The sequence below is a fragment of the Centroberyx gerrardi genome, chromosome 4, assembly GCF_048128805.1.
Source record: "Centroberyx gerrardi isolate f3 chromosome 4, fCenGer3.hap1.cur.20231027, whole genome shotgun sequence".
Classification (NCBI taxonomy): domain Eukaryota; kingdom Metazoa; phylum Chordata; class Actinopteri; order Beryciformes; family Berycidae; genus Centroberyx; species Centroberyx gerrardi.
This window is the reverse complement of record NC_136000.1, coordinates 22,190,628-22,205,096: the sequence shown is the minus strand read 5'-3', so window position 1 is coordinate 22,205,096 and position 14,469 is coordinate 22,190,628. Positions and strand designations below refer to the sequence as shown.

The window sequence follows — 14,469 nt, the reverse complement described above, 5'->3', positions numbered from 1 at the left end:
GGGTTAGACTGACATATCGGTTTGCCTTCATTATTACATACTGGCCTTATTATTATTATATTGGACTTTTTATTAAATATCAGGCATCAGCCAGTCATGTTGTTGACCTCTGATATGATGGAGGTTCCTCCCTGACCACAGCTACATAAAAACAGTCCTGCTAATGGAATTTTATTTTCTTTGCACATTTTATTTATTCATTTAATTGCTTTTTGTAAATTAATTCATACTTTAAAGGCCTAATGTATTCCAGAGTTTCCTCTACCATTGAATTTGTGGGGTGGGTCACCCTGCCTTAAGGAGCTGCTAACCCACCTGAAAGAATTTCATTTGTATTACAGTTTTAGTGTCCCTTGGACTAAATGCTGTTTCAGAGGCTTTTCCACCCTGGCGAGAATACAATTCTGGGGGAAACACTGAATATTTGTAATTTTTTGGCATGACCATGGTCAAACTTAAATATCTTGAATATTGGCACTGGTGCAGTGTATTGGCCATCAGCAACTTCAGTCTAAAAATATCGTAAGTATCGGTACTGCCTCCAACAACCCATATTGGCTGAACCCTAATGCACACACACAGGCATGCATACACACAAACACACGCACGTGCACACACATACACACAAACACACGCACGTGCACACACATACACACAAACACATGCACGTGCACACACACAGAGACAACTCACTGAGTTCAGAGATGCTGCCCACTCTCGTGGCCAGTAAGCACTGCTCAATGGAGCGCAGCTCAGACTGACTGTAGGCGTTTCCCTCTGCACTCTTCCCCGGTCGCTGCTGCTGGTCCCTGTGAAGGGTCAGGCTCTCTGGCAGGCTGAGCACACCTGAGAGAGAGAGAGAGAGAGAGAGAGAGAGAGATGAGTGAAAACTGCATTCATTAAGTGAGCATTTTCATAGTAGAGGAGAAGAGCTTTCTAAGTTTTAATTACAAGACCCATCCTTCTTTAAATGTAACAGGTATGGAAGTCTCTTCAGCCATCTTTATAAAGGCTGTACACTACCACACTACAGCCTGCACAAAAGACAACTTGAATACAGCATCTGATTTAAATCCTGTCAACTTAGGCCATTAGTTTAGAATAACTTGTCTCAGTGTTGTAATTGTGTCTAAAACATTGGGGGGGACCAACCGGGTACTAATTTTAAATGCATTTCCTGCAATTCTACAGACTTTGGCATCACTGTTGAGCTTCTTGAATACAGTAAAAGACTAAATCGCCTTCACCAAAAAAGGAAAATGCTAAGTGACAAACCACTGAACACAATTAAAACAGTTTTTTAATACCATCCTTTTCTCTTAGTTATATATTTTTTCTTTTACAGTGTAATGTGTCTACTTGGAAAAAAGGGTAACTACATAAATCATAACAATGGAGTAAAGAGTAAATAGCTAATGCAAAAGCACATTACAATTTAATCCAGAAGATAATTAATGAGAACTTGAGACTGATACAATTCAAATTATTCAACAGAGTTTATTATTCCCACCCCACCCCACAGGTACCATAACATTGTGTGTGTGTGTGTGTGTGTGTGTGTGTGTGTGTGTGTGTGTGCGTGTGTATGTGTGTGTGTGTGTGTGTGTGTGTGTGTGTGTGTGTGCGTGTACTAAATGTTATTGAAGTGATGCATCTATTCAAACAGCAGTCACCATTAGCGTGTGGCTACAGGTGTTTATGGTCCAGCTATTAGACAGCAGAGCTGTTTTTAAGCCTTTTGGTGCAAGTCTCAAGTCAAGTCACAAGTCTTTCAGGGCTTACTGTAAGTCTTCATAAGTGCAAGTCAAGATGCAAGTCTTTCAGGTCTGTGAATGCTGACCATGCCCATCACAATGACATGGGACCAGGTCTTGTGTTTTTAAAGTTTTCCTTTCAAAGCTTTTTTTATTCTATGCTTTTTCTTTGCCACAGACCTGGCTACAACATGACATTAGACAGTGGATAACACCATGATAGCAATGATCCCATGTACAGAGATGGAGTGAGCGGATTATTTTTCCAGCTGCGTTCTAATGCTTTAATTTTGCTGGTTAATTTGATGCCCACTCACTGGGTTCAGAGGTATCAAACACAAGGCAGAGTCCAGTTTGGGATGAGGTTGGGATGTGATTGGCATGCTTGGTGACTGATGACATATGTGGTCGATGAATGTCCCGTATCACAAACAAACTGAATTAATTATTGTTTTTATTATGTTGTACACCCATGTCACTAAATGACAGTGTCATGTAAGTCCATGTGGGCTGGGCACCTTGTGTGTATGACACTTAAATAAACTAAATCGATCAATCAATCAATCAATCAATCAGTGATGACGTGGCGTATGAATTTGGCCGAGGATACTGTGCGTCGGCCATATAGGATTTAGCAGACATTGATTTGACCGTATTTCCTATTGCAAATGAATGTAATGACTCAACTTAGATTGGCAAGAACGTAAAAAGGCAATCAATTGTTAAACTGAAGATCCAGATTCAATCGAGGCTGTCAGATGCGACAACCTCTGCCTCCATTCACAGCGACCTCCTGGGTGTGTGTTACGCGCCCCGCGCATCTGAGCTGCTTATCAGGATTGCGCAATTGGGAAGGACAATCAGAAAGGGAGAGCGTGACGGCCACGGAAAAAGGAGACTTACAGGGAATTCTTCTCACAAATATTGCAATTATTTCCTATTAGACATTGTTGGACAAAATGGACTACTTGGACAACTTAACTCTATTCAAATACATTTATTATTTATTATTTATTTTCTGAACTCAGCCACACAATTTCTCTGAGTTGTTCGTCGCTTTCATCCCGGTGCAGCTGGACCAGCTGGAGGCAGCGTGTTTATGCTTCAAGGCTCTATATCACACACACACACACACACACACACACACACACACACACACACACACACATACACACACACATGCACCTAAGAAGCATGTCACATCCAATTGCACATAAATTTTGATTTATTTTACATAACATTAGTCTTGAAAAGTGACTTGTAAATGCATGCATCTACAAGCCTACTCCAAATAGAAATAAAGTTCTAGTTAATAGGCTAAATATCATTTCAAATAATCCAAACTCATTTTTGGCATTCAATCATAACCAATCAGAACACGGCTTCACTTCTCCATTCTAAACGATTATGACATCATTGGATGTTGCTGGACTCTGCTCTACCAATCAGAGCCTGTCTCCGCTGCACTGATGACATCACAATCAGAATTCTGAGTGTTTGGTCGCAGCAGCTCAGGGCATAAAAGGCCCCGCTTGAGGTGTTCAGCTTCATACCGTAACACGGTAAGGTATGAAGCTCCCCTGGGCGCTGGTAAAGAGGCTCTCTTTGGGAACCTTTTTACACGATCCTCATTTCAGACCAGGAGCTATTGGACGCTTGATGGGCGTGTTCGGAAACTTTCTCTTATATTAAGTTAATAGTTCACTGAAATGTGTTTCTGAGAGAAATGAGGAGCCTGTGAAAACAGGCCTTCAAATGATCGCAATCCTGTCAAAACCGACACGAGACACCGAGAGATGGAGCAGGAGCAGCAGATTGGTGGCGTCTCTCGCTTCTCTCGTGCCGGTTCGTGTCTCGCTGAAGCCAACCTGCCAGCCGCTCCAAAGGTGTGGGCCACCCAGCCCAAACAGTTTGTGCTCCTCATTAGGGCTACTATCCCTGCCCGTCACACAGGAGACCAAGGTTCAATTCCTCGACAGGGAGGCAAGCTTCCATGAATTTCCACAAGGGGATTAATCAAAAGCTATCTTATCTTATCTTTTGCAATTTTGCCTACTTTGAACATTGGGGGGGACGAGTCCCTCCGGCTCCCTGCCCCCCGCCGATTACGGCTATGTCTTGTTCTCACCTTTGTGCATGAGAATTGTTATTTTTCATGACATGAAAGAGGAATAAACGACAGATATCTCCTCATAAATGTCAGTGATGTTTCACTGTGTCGTTTGTGACTTTACTGATTCATCATATCGTTACAAAAGGATAAAGAGGTTCAGCGTAAGAGGTTGTTACATGTGTTTATCTATTTGTCTAAAAAGTGAGAGTGAATGAATGAGAAAACAATTGAGGGCAGACTAGATGGTAATTATGCTTCTCAGCGTGCGCCTGCCAAGGTATTGTCCCAAAACTAATATGTAATATTTCAGATGCACTTTCATTACTCACATCTTCCCTCTGTGCATTAGTTATTCTTCCCTGCTCCGAGGGTGACAAGGCAGATTGCTTTCCACTTCGTTCTGCTGACAGTTTCCTATTCCTCTCTAGCTTTGCGCTGCACCCCACTTAGCGTTCGCAGTATGTCAACTCATGAGACGGCTGTAACCAATGGCTCTCTACTTAGTCACTGGGGAAAAAAAAAAGTAGCTTTGGTTTTAACAGCTCCTCTGTCTTTATATGCTGCTAATTTAATTTACATGCTCCCTGCGGTGAAGGTGGCATTCTTCATTTGTCTCTTGGGAATAGACAGTTCTTTAGGCAATTCACTTTACCTCTCCTCTAACCATTTAGACAATAGAAACATTTAGTGATAGAGAAATATGGGCAGTCAGTGTTGGTGTCCTAAATATTTTCTTTGAGCGTAATAACTAGGGATGGGACGCTATATCGAAACTCAGTATATCGCAATACAAAGAAGTGACAATAAGTATCGTGGAGCAGAAAATATTTGCTCTATTTTATTCTGCTGTAGTAATCACAAATGAGACGGCTTACCTATCACAATTTCACAAGCTCTCCATCCAAATTATATTATTTGCACTTTGTAATGACATTTTTAAATTGTTGTTTACATTCTAGCAAGCCAGTGTCATTACTAGAAAGATTTGTGGCTTAGAAATAAACATAATTCTGTACAGTCAGACTTTGTCATCACTGAACTTTAATTCATTACATCGTATCGTGGTTGTATCGAATCATGAACCCCATCTCGCGTATGATGCATCTCTATCCAGCACCTGGAAAAAGATTTCTTGGAAATGAGTCAAAGTTGTTTAGTTTATACTCTTGGCTATTGAAATATTAAATATTGAAACACCACCGATAGGATGAACTCTTGAGGTTAGGGTTAGTTGCTAAGTTCCCACAGTGGAGGTAATAACAGATGAGGATAGAACAGGTGCTCCGTGCTGCGAGGTCACACTTCACAGAACAAAAACCACGGCACCCTCTCATCTACATCCTGGTCAGGTGAGGCCAGAGAGCGACTGACAACATGCATGACTCTGGAACAAAGAGTAGGAGACACCACCATCTGCCACACTGGTGTCAGGTGTCTTGTGCAGATACAGGTTTCAGCCAAAGCACCAGACAATATTGCCGGGGCTACCATATTTTGTAGATGTAATAAAACATTTCGAAACAAGATCAGTAGTAAAGAAAAGAAACGTTCTTTTTTTTCTGTTTCTGCTGGCACCTGGCTTTGGCCTGATTGCTCTGAAACACCTTTTTATTGCTTTTACAGCTCGCAGTGTGCCCTCTTTGGTGAGCAATTGTGCAAAGCTCCGGGAAATCCAGCTTAAACCACTTAAACCAGCGGGAGGGCTGCCCTGCCACCTTCTTAACTCTGATTTTCTCCTGCCTGCTCTAACATTTCACACAATTATAGAACTAGGTAAATAGCCCACTCAGACCACGGCCATAGGATTCCTGCTCCACCTCTTTTGATGTGCGCAGACTGAGGACCCCCAGCAGGAAATTGAGCTGCAAAAGCCATAATTTTCATAATTGCAGTCGGGTCCACATACAATCTTGACTCGGCAACACCACTGATTTGACTTTAACAGGATCAAAAAGCCTGCTCTTTCACTCTCACATCATCCATATCACCTTTGTTCTATTGGTTTCATTGTTTTTTTTATTTTGGAGGTTGTGGTGGTCACACAGGGCTGCCTGAGTTGAGTTGACCTGGGACAGAGGGTGCAGGAAAGAGACTAAACATGCAGAGAGATTCAAGGCTACCGCCAAGGAGCGGTCCAGGATGATGGTGGGGAAGCTTTCCTCCCTCTGTTCTCTCTCTCTCTATCTCCCCATCCCTTGGCCGTCCTTCAGTCACACCTACTGTGAGTTCCGCTGGACAGACTGAGTGATACAAAAATACCAGGGTGGTGTATGTCAAAGCTTTGTTTACGGCTATTTCAAGACAAATTAGAGCCTTTTGTAATGGCATGTTGTTATTCTTTCAGGCTACAAAGTTGGCTAGCAAAAAAAAAAAAACTTAACATATCGTAGTTTACTAATAACTCTATTTCCTCATAGGGATCCTGGGGGAGTTAATTCCTGATATCGTCAAAACATTGTGAATCCAAACTTCCTGATCCCAAATATTTGTTTATATGTTTATTTGATAATCAGAAATAATGCACAGCCATCAGTCATGCATTAATTCATAAATCATTGAGGATAACACATGAAGTTTCCAAAACTTATTTCCAATGTGGTCCTCTTTTAAAAGACAAGAAGGCCGAGAAAACATGTCATTGGCTGGCCAAGAGTCACAGTATGTTAAGTGTATATTGTATATCCAAGCACTTTATGTATGTCCAAGCACTTTATGTACGCAAAGACAAATATCTGCGCAAACAGACAATAAAGCTATCTAATCTAATCTAATCTAATCTAACATACCATAAGAAAACACATCAGATAAATAATCATATAAAAAACAGGCATATAAAATGAGCTTGCACACCCAGCATGTGAGGACAGCAACACAGGAGGCGCAATCATCGACAAACCTAAATACAAAAAACAAAAAATCTGCGTGTTAAAACACCTTGCTGTTACACTTGAGCTTTTAACTGTCCAGCTCCTTAACCTTGGTTGGGGGAATAACATAGAGAGCGGGACCAGCTGACAGTGAAGTGCTGGATGCTCTCAGGCTCGGCTGCGGCAAGGTGACTCACTGGGTCTCTGCGTCCTAATGCAAGGCACTGTCTGCCCTCAGGGAGGAAGTGATGGAGCTCTTACATGCCAGCCAGCCAGCGACTGTAGCCGCTTTCTGGCCTTGCGTGATGGGAACTCCTGTCTGCATTTTCCTCCTGATTGACACCCTGTCACTGCACCACAAACCCGCCTGCCAGTTTTTTGGGATAGAGATGTTGTGTTGTTTACTGGTTTGCCTTTCTGTTGCGTAGAACACTGCATTAGTTCAGTACTTGCAGCCCTAATTTGTGGTGATTGTTTTAGGATCTATAGATGATGTTGGGCACCTGCCTCTCTATAAATGGACGGGTCCTGTTTGCCATATGGTAGCTATTCAGAGTGTCGCTCAGTCTCTAAGCACACGAGAGAGAGAGAGAGAGAGAGAGAGAGAGAGAGGGAGAGAGAGAGAGAGAGGGAGGGAGGGAGAGAGAGAGAGAGAGAGACAGAGAGAGAATGAGAGAGAGAGAGGAGAGGAGAGAAGAGGAGAGGAGAGGGGAGAGGAAGATGCTCCAGGCAAGGCACCGTTACTGGAGAAGAAGTAATGTGTACAGGAGTTCCCATTAAGATGTCATTGTGCAATGAATGCATCATAGTCAATAAGAAGGATATTCTGTGATAGGCAGCCTCACAGAAAGGATCTGGGACATGGAAGTCCCCGGTTTGGTTTGGAACACTGACTCCCTTAGTGCTGCAAGCAACACAAGGATTAACATAAAAAAAAAAACAACATTTAAAATGCTCAGTACTTTAATTATAAACACTTGTTCTGGTACATCAGTAAGGGATCAATGATAAAATCATTGTTTAACTAACAACATTGTAGAAGAATGTTGTTGGGCTCTGATGACTCGTTGCTGTAGGTGCATGGAACAAACTTCAGAGGAAGTAAAACGTAAAAAAGTCAAAGGCATATTCTGCACACTGCCAAAAATTAGCGGAACAAAAATCTAGCCAAAATAATTCGTTTACAAACACAAATGCATAGTGACAAACTTAAAGGTGCAAGTGCAGTTTGTCACTATGCACTTGTGTTAATAAATGGTTTATTTTGGCTAGGTTTTTGTCCAGCTTGCAGTGTTTTGGCAGAATATGTCATTGACTTTTTAATCAAACATATTACCTCAACTATAAACACTCTCTTACCACACAAATCATGGTATGTGAGTTGTAGAATAACAAAAAAGTAGTGGCACTTATGCATTTATTTCTTGTTTTCAATGTTTTTTTTTATCATCTCCGCTGACCAAAATCTATGGGTCTGACTGTCAGAGGGCAGACTGGTTTGGATCCACTGACTTGTCGCAGGCTTGACTTGGAGCACCGGGGCAGGCACGCTGACCTCGATGTGGCTCCTACCCGGCACTTAAATCTATTTTGGAGGGACACACAGAGAACTGCACTTCCCCAGAAGCTCTGCAGGAATACTAGCTTTGGGTTTCACACAAACAGAAGAAGATACAGAGGCAACAGAGTCTAGCATTGATTTGGAAAATCACAACTATCTTGCACATGCAGGCACTCTGAGGCAGAGCACTTTGGAGGATTAATGAGATAACATACTGAATATGATTGTGATCTGGCTCAATTATAGCTTAGTATTTGATTAAGGGTGAGAATAAGGCAGAGTGACAGTGAGAGAAATGCACACCAAGGTGAGAAAGTAAGAGAAAGACACAGTTACTGTATAACGGGATAGCAGAGAGCAGGAGAGAAAGGCTTTGCTTAGCGCTACAGTATGGCTGTAAGGGGTTAACCGTGTTGTTACTGTACACAGGCCACAGTACTACTGCCCCACTCTGGGCTCCGGCTCTGTTCTGCCAGGCCAGATGGCTACCATATGTATACTGAGAGAGGGATCAGAGAGGGAGACATAGAGCGATGGAGAGCGGGAAATGGAGCGGGGACGTGTGTTCGGACGTGTTAGAATGCCTACGCTGCTTTAAATGGCTGCTTTGTTCAGCCTCAATGATCTTCACTGTACGTTGAGTCATAGAAATAAAGGTGTAAATATGAAACTCATGCTGTGTCTTTCAGAGGGAGTGTTGGTATGCCTGGGCTGACTGTAAAACTGCAGAGGTATGGTCTTGGTCTGGGTTCCCGAGTGACCACAGTATGGTCTGAGATCGCCACAAGTCTTTAATGGGTTAGTAGTGCAGCAGCCACAGGGATATAAAGGGGAACTGTACAACCGCCGTGACAGAGTCAGATCCCACGGGCCTGGTGAGAAAATACATGTACACATGCAAATGTCTGCTTAAATTAGGAACATGGTATAGGGAGAAGGCATGTCGACACTGGCTGAGCCAAATGCACATATGCGCATACACACACAGATGCTAATAATAATAATAACAAGCCATCTTCCATACTTATATATATTGTATTCACAATCCCAACACACAAATGGAAGATGCACAAAGAAAATTTTCAGTTATTAGAACCTGGTCACTTTCTGTCTAGTTGAAGTGAGACATGCTCTCTGGAGAATACAATGTGTACAGCTGAGTCTAAATTGAATATTTCCGATTGCTGGGCAACCGGATGCAGGATACACTCTATTTAATATCCTCTTGCTGTTGCTATTGCAGGGGAGTAAAAGGTGCATTGCTCTGAAAGAAGTATGAGTAGACTGCCAAAGGAAAGGGAGGTTGTAGCTGTACAATACTGTGTTATTGATGACGTTTATCGAACTGGAATCGCACCTTCTCCTTGACACTGCCTGAGGCAAGTCCATTAGTTCTGATCTAGCCTATCCTGCCTCTAACATGGAGCCTCGTGCCTCCCGACAGTCCATTGATTACGGAGCTTGTCTCTTTCAATTAAGAACAATCTTCAGGAAGGTTATCTAATGAATTTTCTCGTAAAATCAATCCTTAATTCTATGTACGGTAACGATCGCTCCGCCTCAGTAATGAGATCTGATGGAAAACACAGGTGTTGAATCAACAGTACATCAAGTAACTGATGTTGAGTGAGTGCAAAGAGAAAAATAAGAGAGAGATGGAGACCCGAGCTGAGTGGAGACAGAGGCATCAGCATGGGAGCAATAGCAACACACAGCAACTGAAAGCTGACAAAGAGAGACAGGCATGCCAATAGGTCAAGCAAAAGACACACATTGAAGTACATACTATACAATTCATCAACACACAATGCACCACACACACACACACACACACACACACACACGGAGGTCTTGCGATGGCTGACTGAAGCACAACAAGGGCACAACTGGTATTACGCAATCTTCTCCAATCAGAGGGAAACCAGCCTCCCTGTAGGCCGCGTGTTATTCTATCCCGAGGTAACAGCTCTTTTGCCATTACTGCTCCCTTTTCATCTCATTTCTTCTGTCAAGGGTAATAACTCTGTGTATAATATCCATGAGTTGCATGCTTCCCGCAGGATGCATTCCAGACAATACTGGCAATCAGCAGCAGCAGGGAAAGATCTGAAGTCAGTGAGCCGTGTTGGCAACGATCTCTCTGCTCCTGCTGCACTACCTTCTACGAGCTTCAGGGAGAGTCTGGAGAGCAGCGTTACTTTCGTACTTACAGTTATCTCATATGGGGAGGGGAGGGAAGAATGTGTGTGTGTGGCATGTCGCACTAAAATCAAGAATACAGTCGCCGAGTATCATGGAGACTGAGAAAAATATGAAAAAGGCCCATGAACCTTTGACAAACAGACACAGCAATCCAGCTAAATTCAACACTGTTCTGAAGTAATTGCTCATTTAGCACCGATGGCGCTAGAGTAATTAAAGAATATGACTAATGTCATAAAATGAGATTTGCTGCAAGGGGATATTTTCCTCTGGGCCATTTTAAATGAATGACATCATACGGAGCCGCTGGTAAACACTGGGACCTTTTAAGTTTCCTGCTGCCACTTGACGCTGCTGGACATGAACACTCAGCGGCACAAAATGTGAAGCAAAGTGCAATATTTCCATAGATAAAAAAAAAAAAAGAAGTTAAATCCTTGTGGCAGGAAGGGTACACTCACTCCCTGTGTGCATGTTTGAGTGTCTGTCGCTTCTCTGTGTGTCTGTGTCGCTTTGTCTCCGTCTGAGTCTGTCTGTGGGTGTGTGTGTGTGTGTGTGTGGGTGTGTGTGTGTGTGTGAGAGAGAGAGAGATAAAACAAGGAGGTATTCCCAGGGAGCATGTAACGTGTATCTAAATTGCCAGTCAAAAAAGAAAACAAACCACAGCTCTCATGCACTATTAATGCTGTTTACCGATAACTTTCTGCTCTACAACACCTTCTATGTTAATGAACAGCATTCCCACACTCCTGTTTCTGTAGGCCTGATCCTACACTGTACATATCCTCTGCATTGCCTCTTCCAGTGAGGAGGCAACCTTTCCCACTCTTCCTCTCTGCACTGCTATTGCTATTGACTGTATATGTCAGTTTTGAAGGCATTAGATTCACAACAACAGAGGAAAACAAGCAGCAGGGAAGACATTTACAACGCGGGGAAGATTGGATGAGTCAAAGTATTCCAGGCAATACACTATGGAATGTGCTGGAATGTAAGGCGTCAATTAGATGAAACCAGATGGGGATTTTGTTTGCCATAGCGGATCCAATTCAGTGGAGGATGTATAGAGTGGAGAATATGCAAAGGCTCTATAAAAAGTCTTGCTCTCATACAGACAGAGATAAACTATGGTCATGCTTAGGTTAACACTACATTCACACACAGACTGCAATCTACATAAATAAACATTTGAACTAGCGCCTTTCTGTTTTCCATGCGTAGGCTACTTTCTCCCATAAATGCACTTGTATGTTTCCTTTCTTTCTATCTCTCTTTTTGTGACTTGGCCTCACATTCTTCCTTTATTGCAAATGGATACAAATGCACCTACAAACACATACAGACACACATATACACGCACATGTCCACTCACACATACATACACACACGCAGACACATGCATGCACATGCAAACACACACAAATGTGCAGACACATTATTTAATGTCTGTTTGTTATGCGTATATGTGTCTGTATGTCATCACTAGATAATATATTTCCCTCATGTACATATACATTTCCTTATGTACATACTGTATATCTCTGTATTATATCTATGTTCTAGGCTATGTTTGTTTGCTTGTTTATATGTAAGAAAAAAAACAAAAAAAGACACTTTAAAACACATCACACACATAATCTGTGCTTGATATCCACACAGTATCAACACCTAACTGTTATCCACATGGTTTATCTCCATTTCCCCCTGCTCCTCCCAAGAGTCCCATGTCTGCAAACTGGCAGATATAATGTGTGAGCTGCTGCCGTCCCAACAGAGGGCCCAGACCCCCACTGTCTCCTGCGTCATCACAGTGACACGTCGAGCACATGTCCTGCTCTCACATTCCTGAATAACGTCCTGATTGCCGGCCTGCTGGACTCATGATGGGCAGACAAGTCAGTTATCAGTCATCTGCCTGATAACACCCTGCCCAGTGTAAAGCTGTGGGGCTTCCTTACTGCGCTCATGTTCACATGAAGATAAAAGCACAGTGTGTGTTGTGCGTGTGTGTGTGTGTGTGTGTGAGTGTGTGTGGATGTGTGTGGGCATGTACTTGCATGTGCATTTTGTTCTGTGTGTTTATGTTTATCTCTCTTTGTCTTGGTGCGTTTGTGTGCATGTGCATGTTTACGGTTTCATAATTCTTTTTCAATCTTTCAATCCACCATCTGTCAGGAAAAACTGCACAGAGGTGAGTCCTTGACAGTCAAAAATACATCACTCCATCCCCACAAATTGTTATTATTATCACCATGGAATCACTTTTTTTTTTCTGACTTTATTTGCCGAATGTTGATTCATTACTGTTCTCTGAGTTGTTTCGGGATGGGAGACCAGCAATTCATGAGGCCCGGAGCTCCAAATTGCCCAGTAATTGTTTAACTCACCTAGTGTAATCTATCATTCTGACTTTGCAGAGTGGCTGTGTGTAGCGCAGACACTGACTGGAAGTGGGCCATGTCTGGCAGAGAGTGATGAGGCCCGGGGCCGCGTGCCGCTCCCTGTTGCTCCCCCGTACCGCAGCACCTCCTCCTGGGGATGACCCTCGCTGTTCAGGGCCTCCGTTAGCAAATATTCCTGTCACTTTGATAATGTGAGAAACCCGGCATGGGCAATGCGGTCATTCAAACTGAACAATGTTGGAAACCTCTGGGGGGGAGCCCAGGTCAGCTCGACTCTACCACTTATTATAGAAAATGTGGAAAATCCTACCGATAACAATGTCGTCTTTGTTGAGTCTTGAGGGTGAACGATTGCACTCGTACTGAGGGGTGAACATCGGCCAAGCTGTAATTGAGCAATTTGCAATATCCCCTTAAAGTTGGACTCAATCAGTCATGCAAGCTCATCTTTCCAAAAAAAACCCACATCCTCTAACGCTTTTTTACACACACAAGCTCAAGAAGCAGAAACGGTGCTGCTATAGTTCTGCACATATAAACAGAAAGTAGCAAAACAAAATACATACACAGTGTGTTCACTTTTCCCTTAAGGGGTTTTAAATGAGGATGTGAACCCAAACTAGGATTGTTATTGCAGGTTAAAAGTGTCTCCTCTAACAGTACATCCTTTAACGAATCGGTCAAACCCAGCCAAAGCAAATATTGAAGGTATCGTATTTAGGGTGTCTGCCCCGCGCTAACTGACTCCGCTCGGCTGCAGGCGGCGTGGAGGCAGCAGCAGGTAGGTCGGGTCTCCCTCCTACTGCATGTTCTCCCCCAGATGTTTTCCCAGCCTTCCCCTCAGGCACACTGGCTCTGCTGTGAGAAACAAGCAGGGTGGAGGAGGCTGGCTGGCAGGGAGGGAGCAGCCACTTCAAATCCAAATACGCACGCATACTGTAGTAGGAGCTGGAATGTGCACACACGCTCACACATGCATCCCTGCACAAACACACATTTAGATGCTCGTGCATACCCATGCATAAACACACACGCACACACACACACACACACACACGCTGTCCCTCTCTCTCCTCTGTTCATGCTTCACTCTGCAGACTTCTGAGATCCATACCCACCGCCTGCCAGGAATATAAATGTAAAAAGGGAGTCATTGTTGAAATAGCCAAGTTCAGTGTTCAACTTCAGTTCCTGAGGTGGGGCTCGCAGTTAAAAGTTTAAAACAGCAAAACATGGATATTGAAGTCTTTCAGAGCCATAATAGCGCACTTTAAGATTTTCTCATGCCGTGTAGCTCAGTGACTTGTGACCTCACACTTTGTCCTAAAATGAAATGGCTCCCCTGTGCCAAAAAATCCCTTGAGAAATGTTTCTGAACTATCTTTAGCCAGCCTTGATCCCACCCACACATGCCATAACACAGTATACTACTAGTTTAGGTGGCTCTGTTCCCTTTGACTTCTCACTTTGTTTGCTATAATAACGGAGCCATTCTGAATCATTCAAAGTATGTCATTCTCCAAACTGAAGTTTATAGTCTTCTGAACTTCGCTGTTACACCCCTCTAACC

At 43.1% G+C, this 14,469-nt stretch overlaps 1 protein-coding gene across 2 annotated transcripts in view; it reads right to left on the bottom strand.

The window, feature by feature from the left end:
• The window catches only part of btbd11b (BTB (POZ) domain containing 11b), a 66,082-nt gene that overhangs the window by 23,512 nt on the left and 28,101 nt on the right, over positions 1 to 14,469 (bottom strand). Inside the window, exon 4 of one of the 2 annotated variants that reach the window (XM_078282929.1) lies at positions 694 to 799. In XM_078282929.1, coding sequence (XP_078139055.1) covers positions 694 to 799 — 106 coding nt within the window. Of the gene's footprint in view, positions 1 to 693; positions 807 to 14,469 lie in introns of those variants that run through there. The other variant, XM_078282930.1, reaches the window with a different exon arrangement.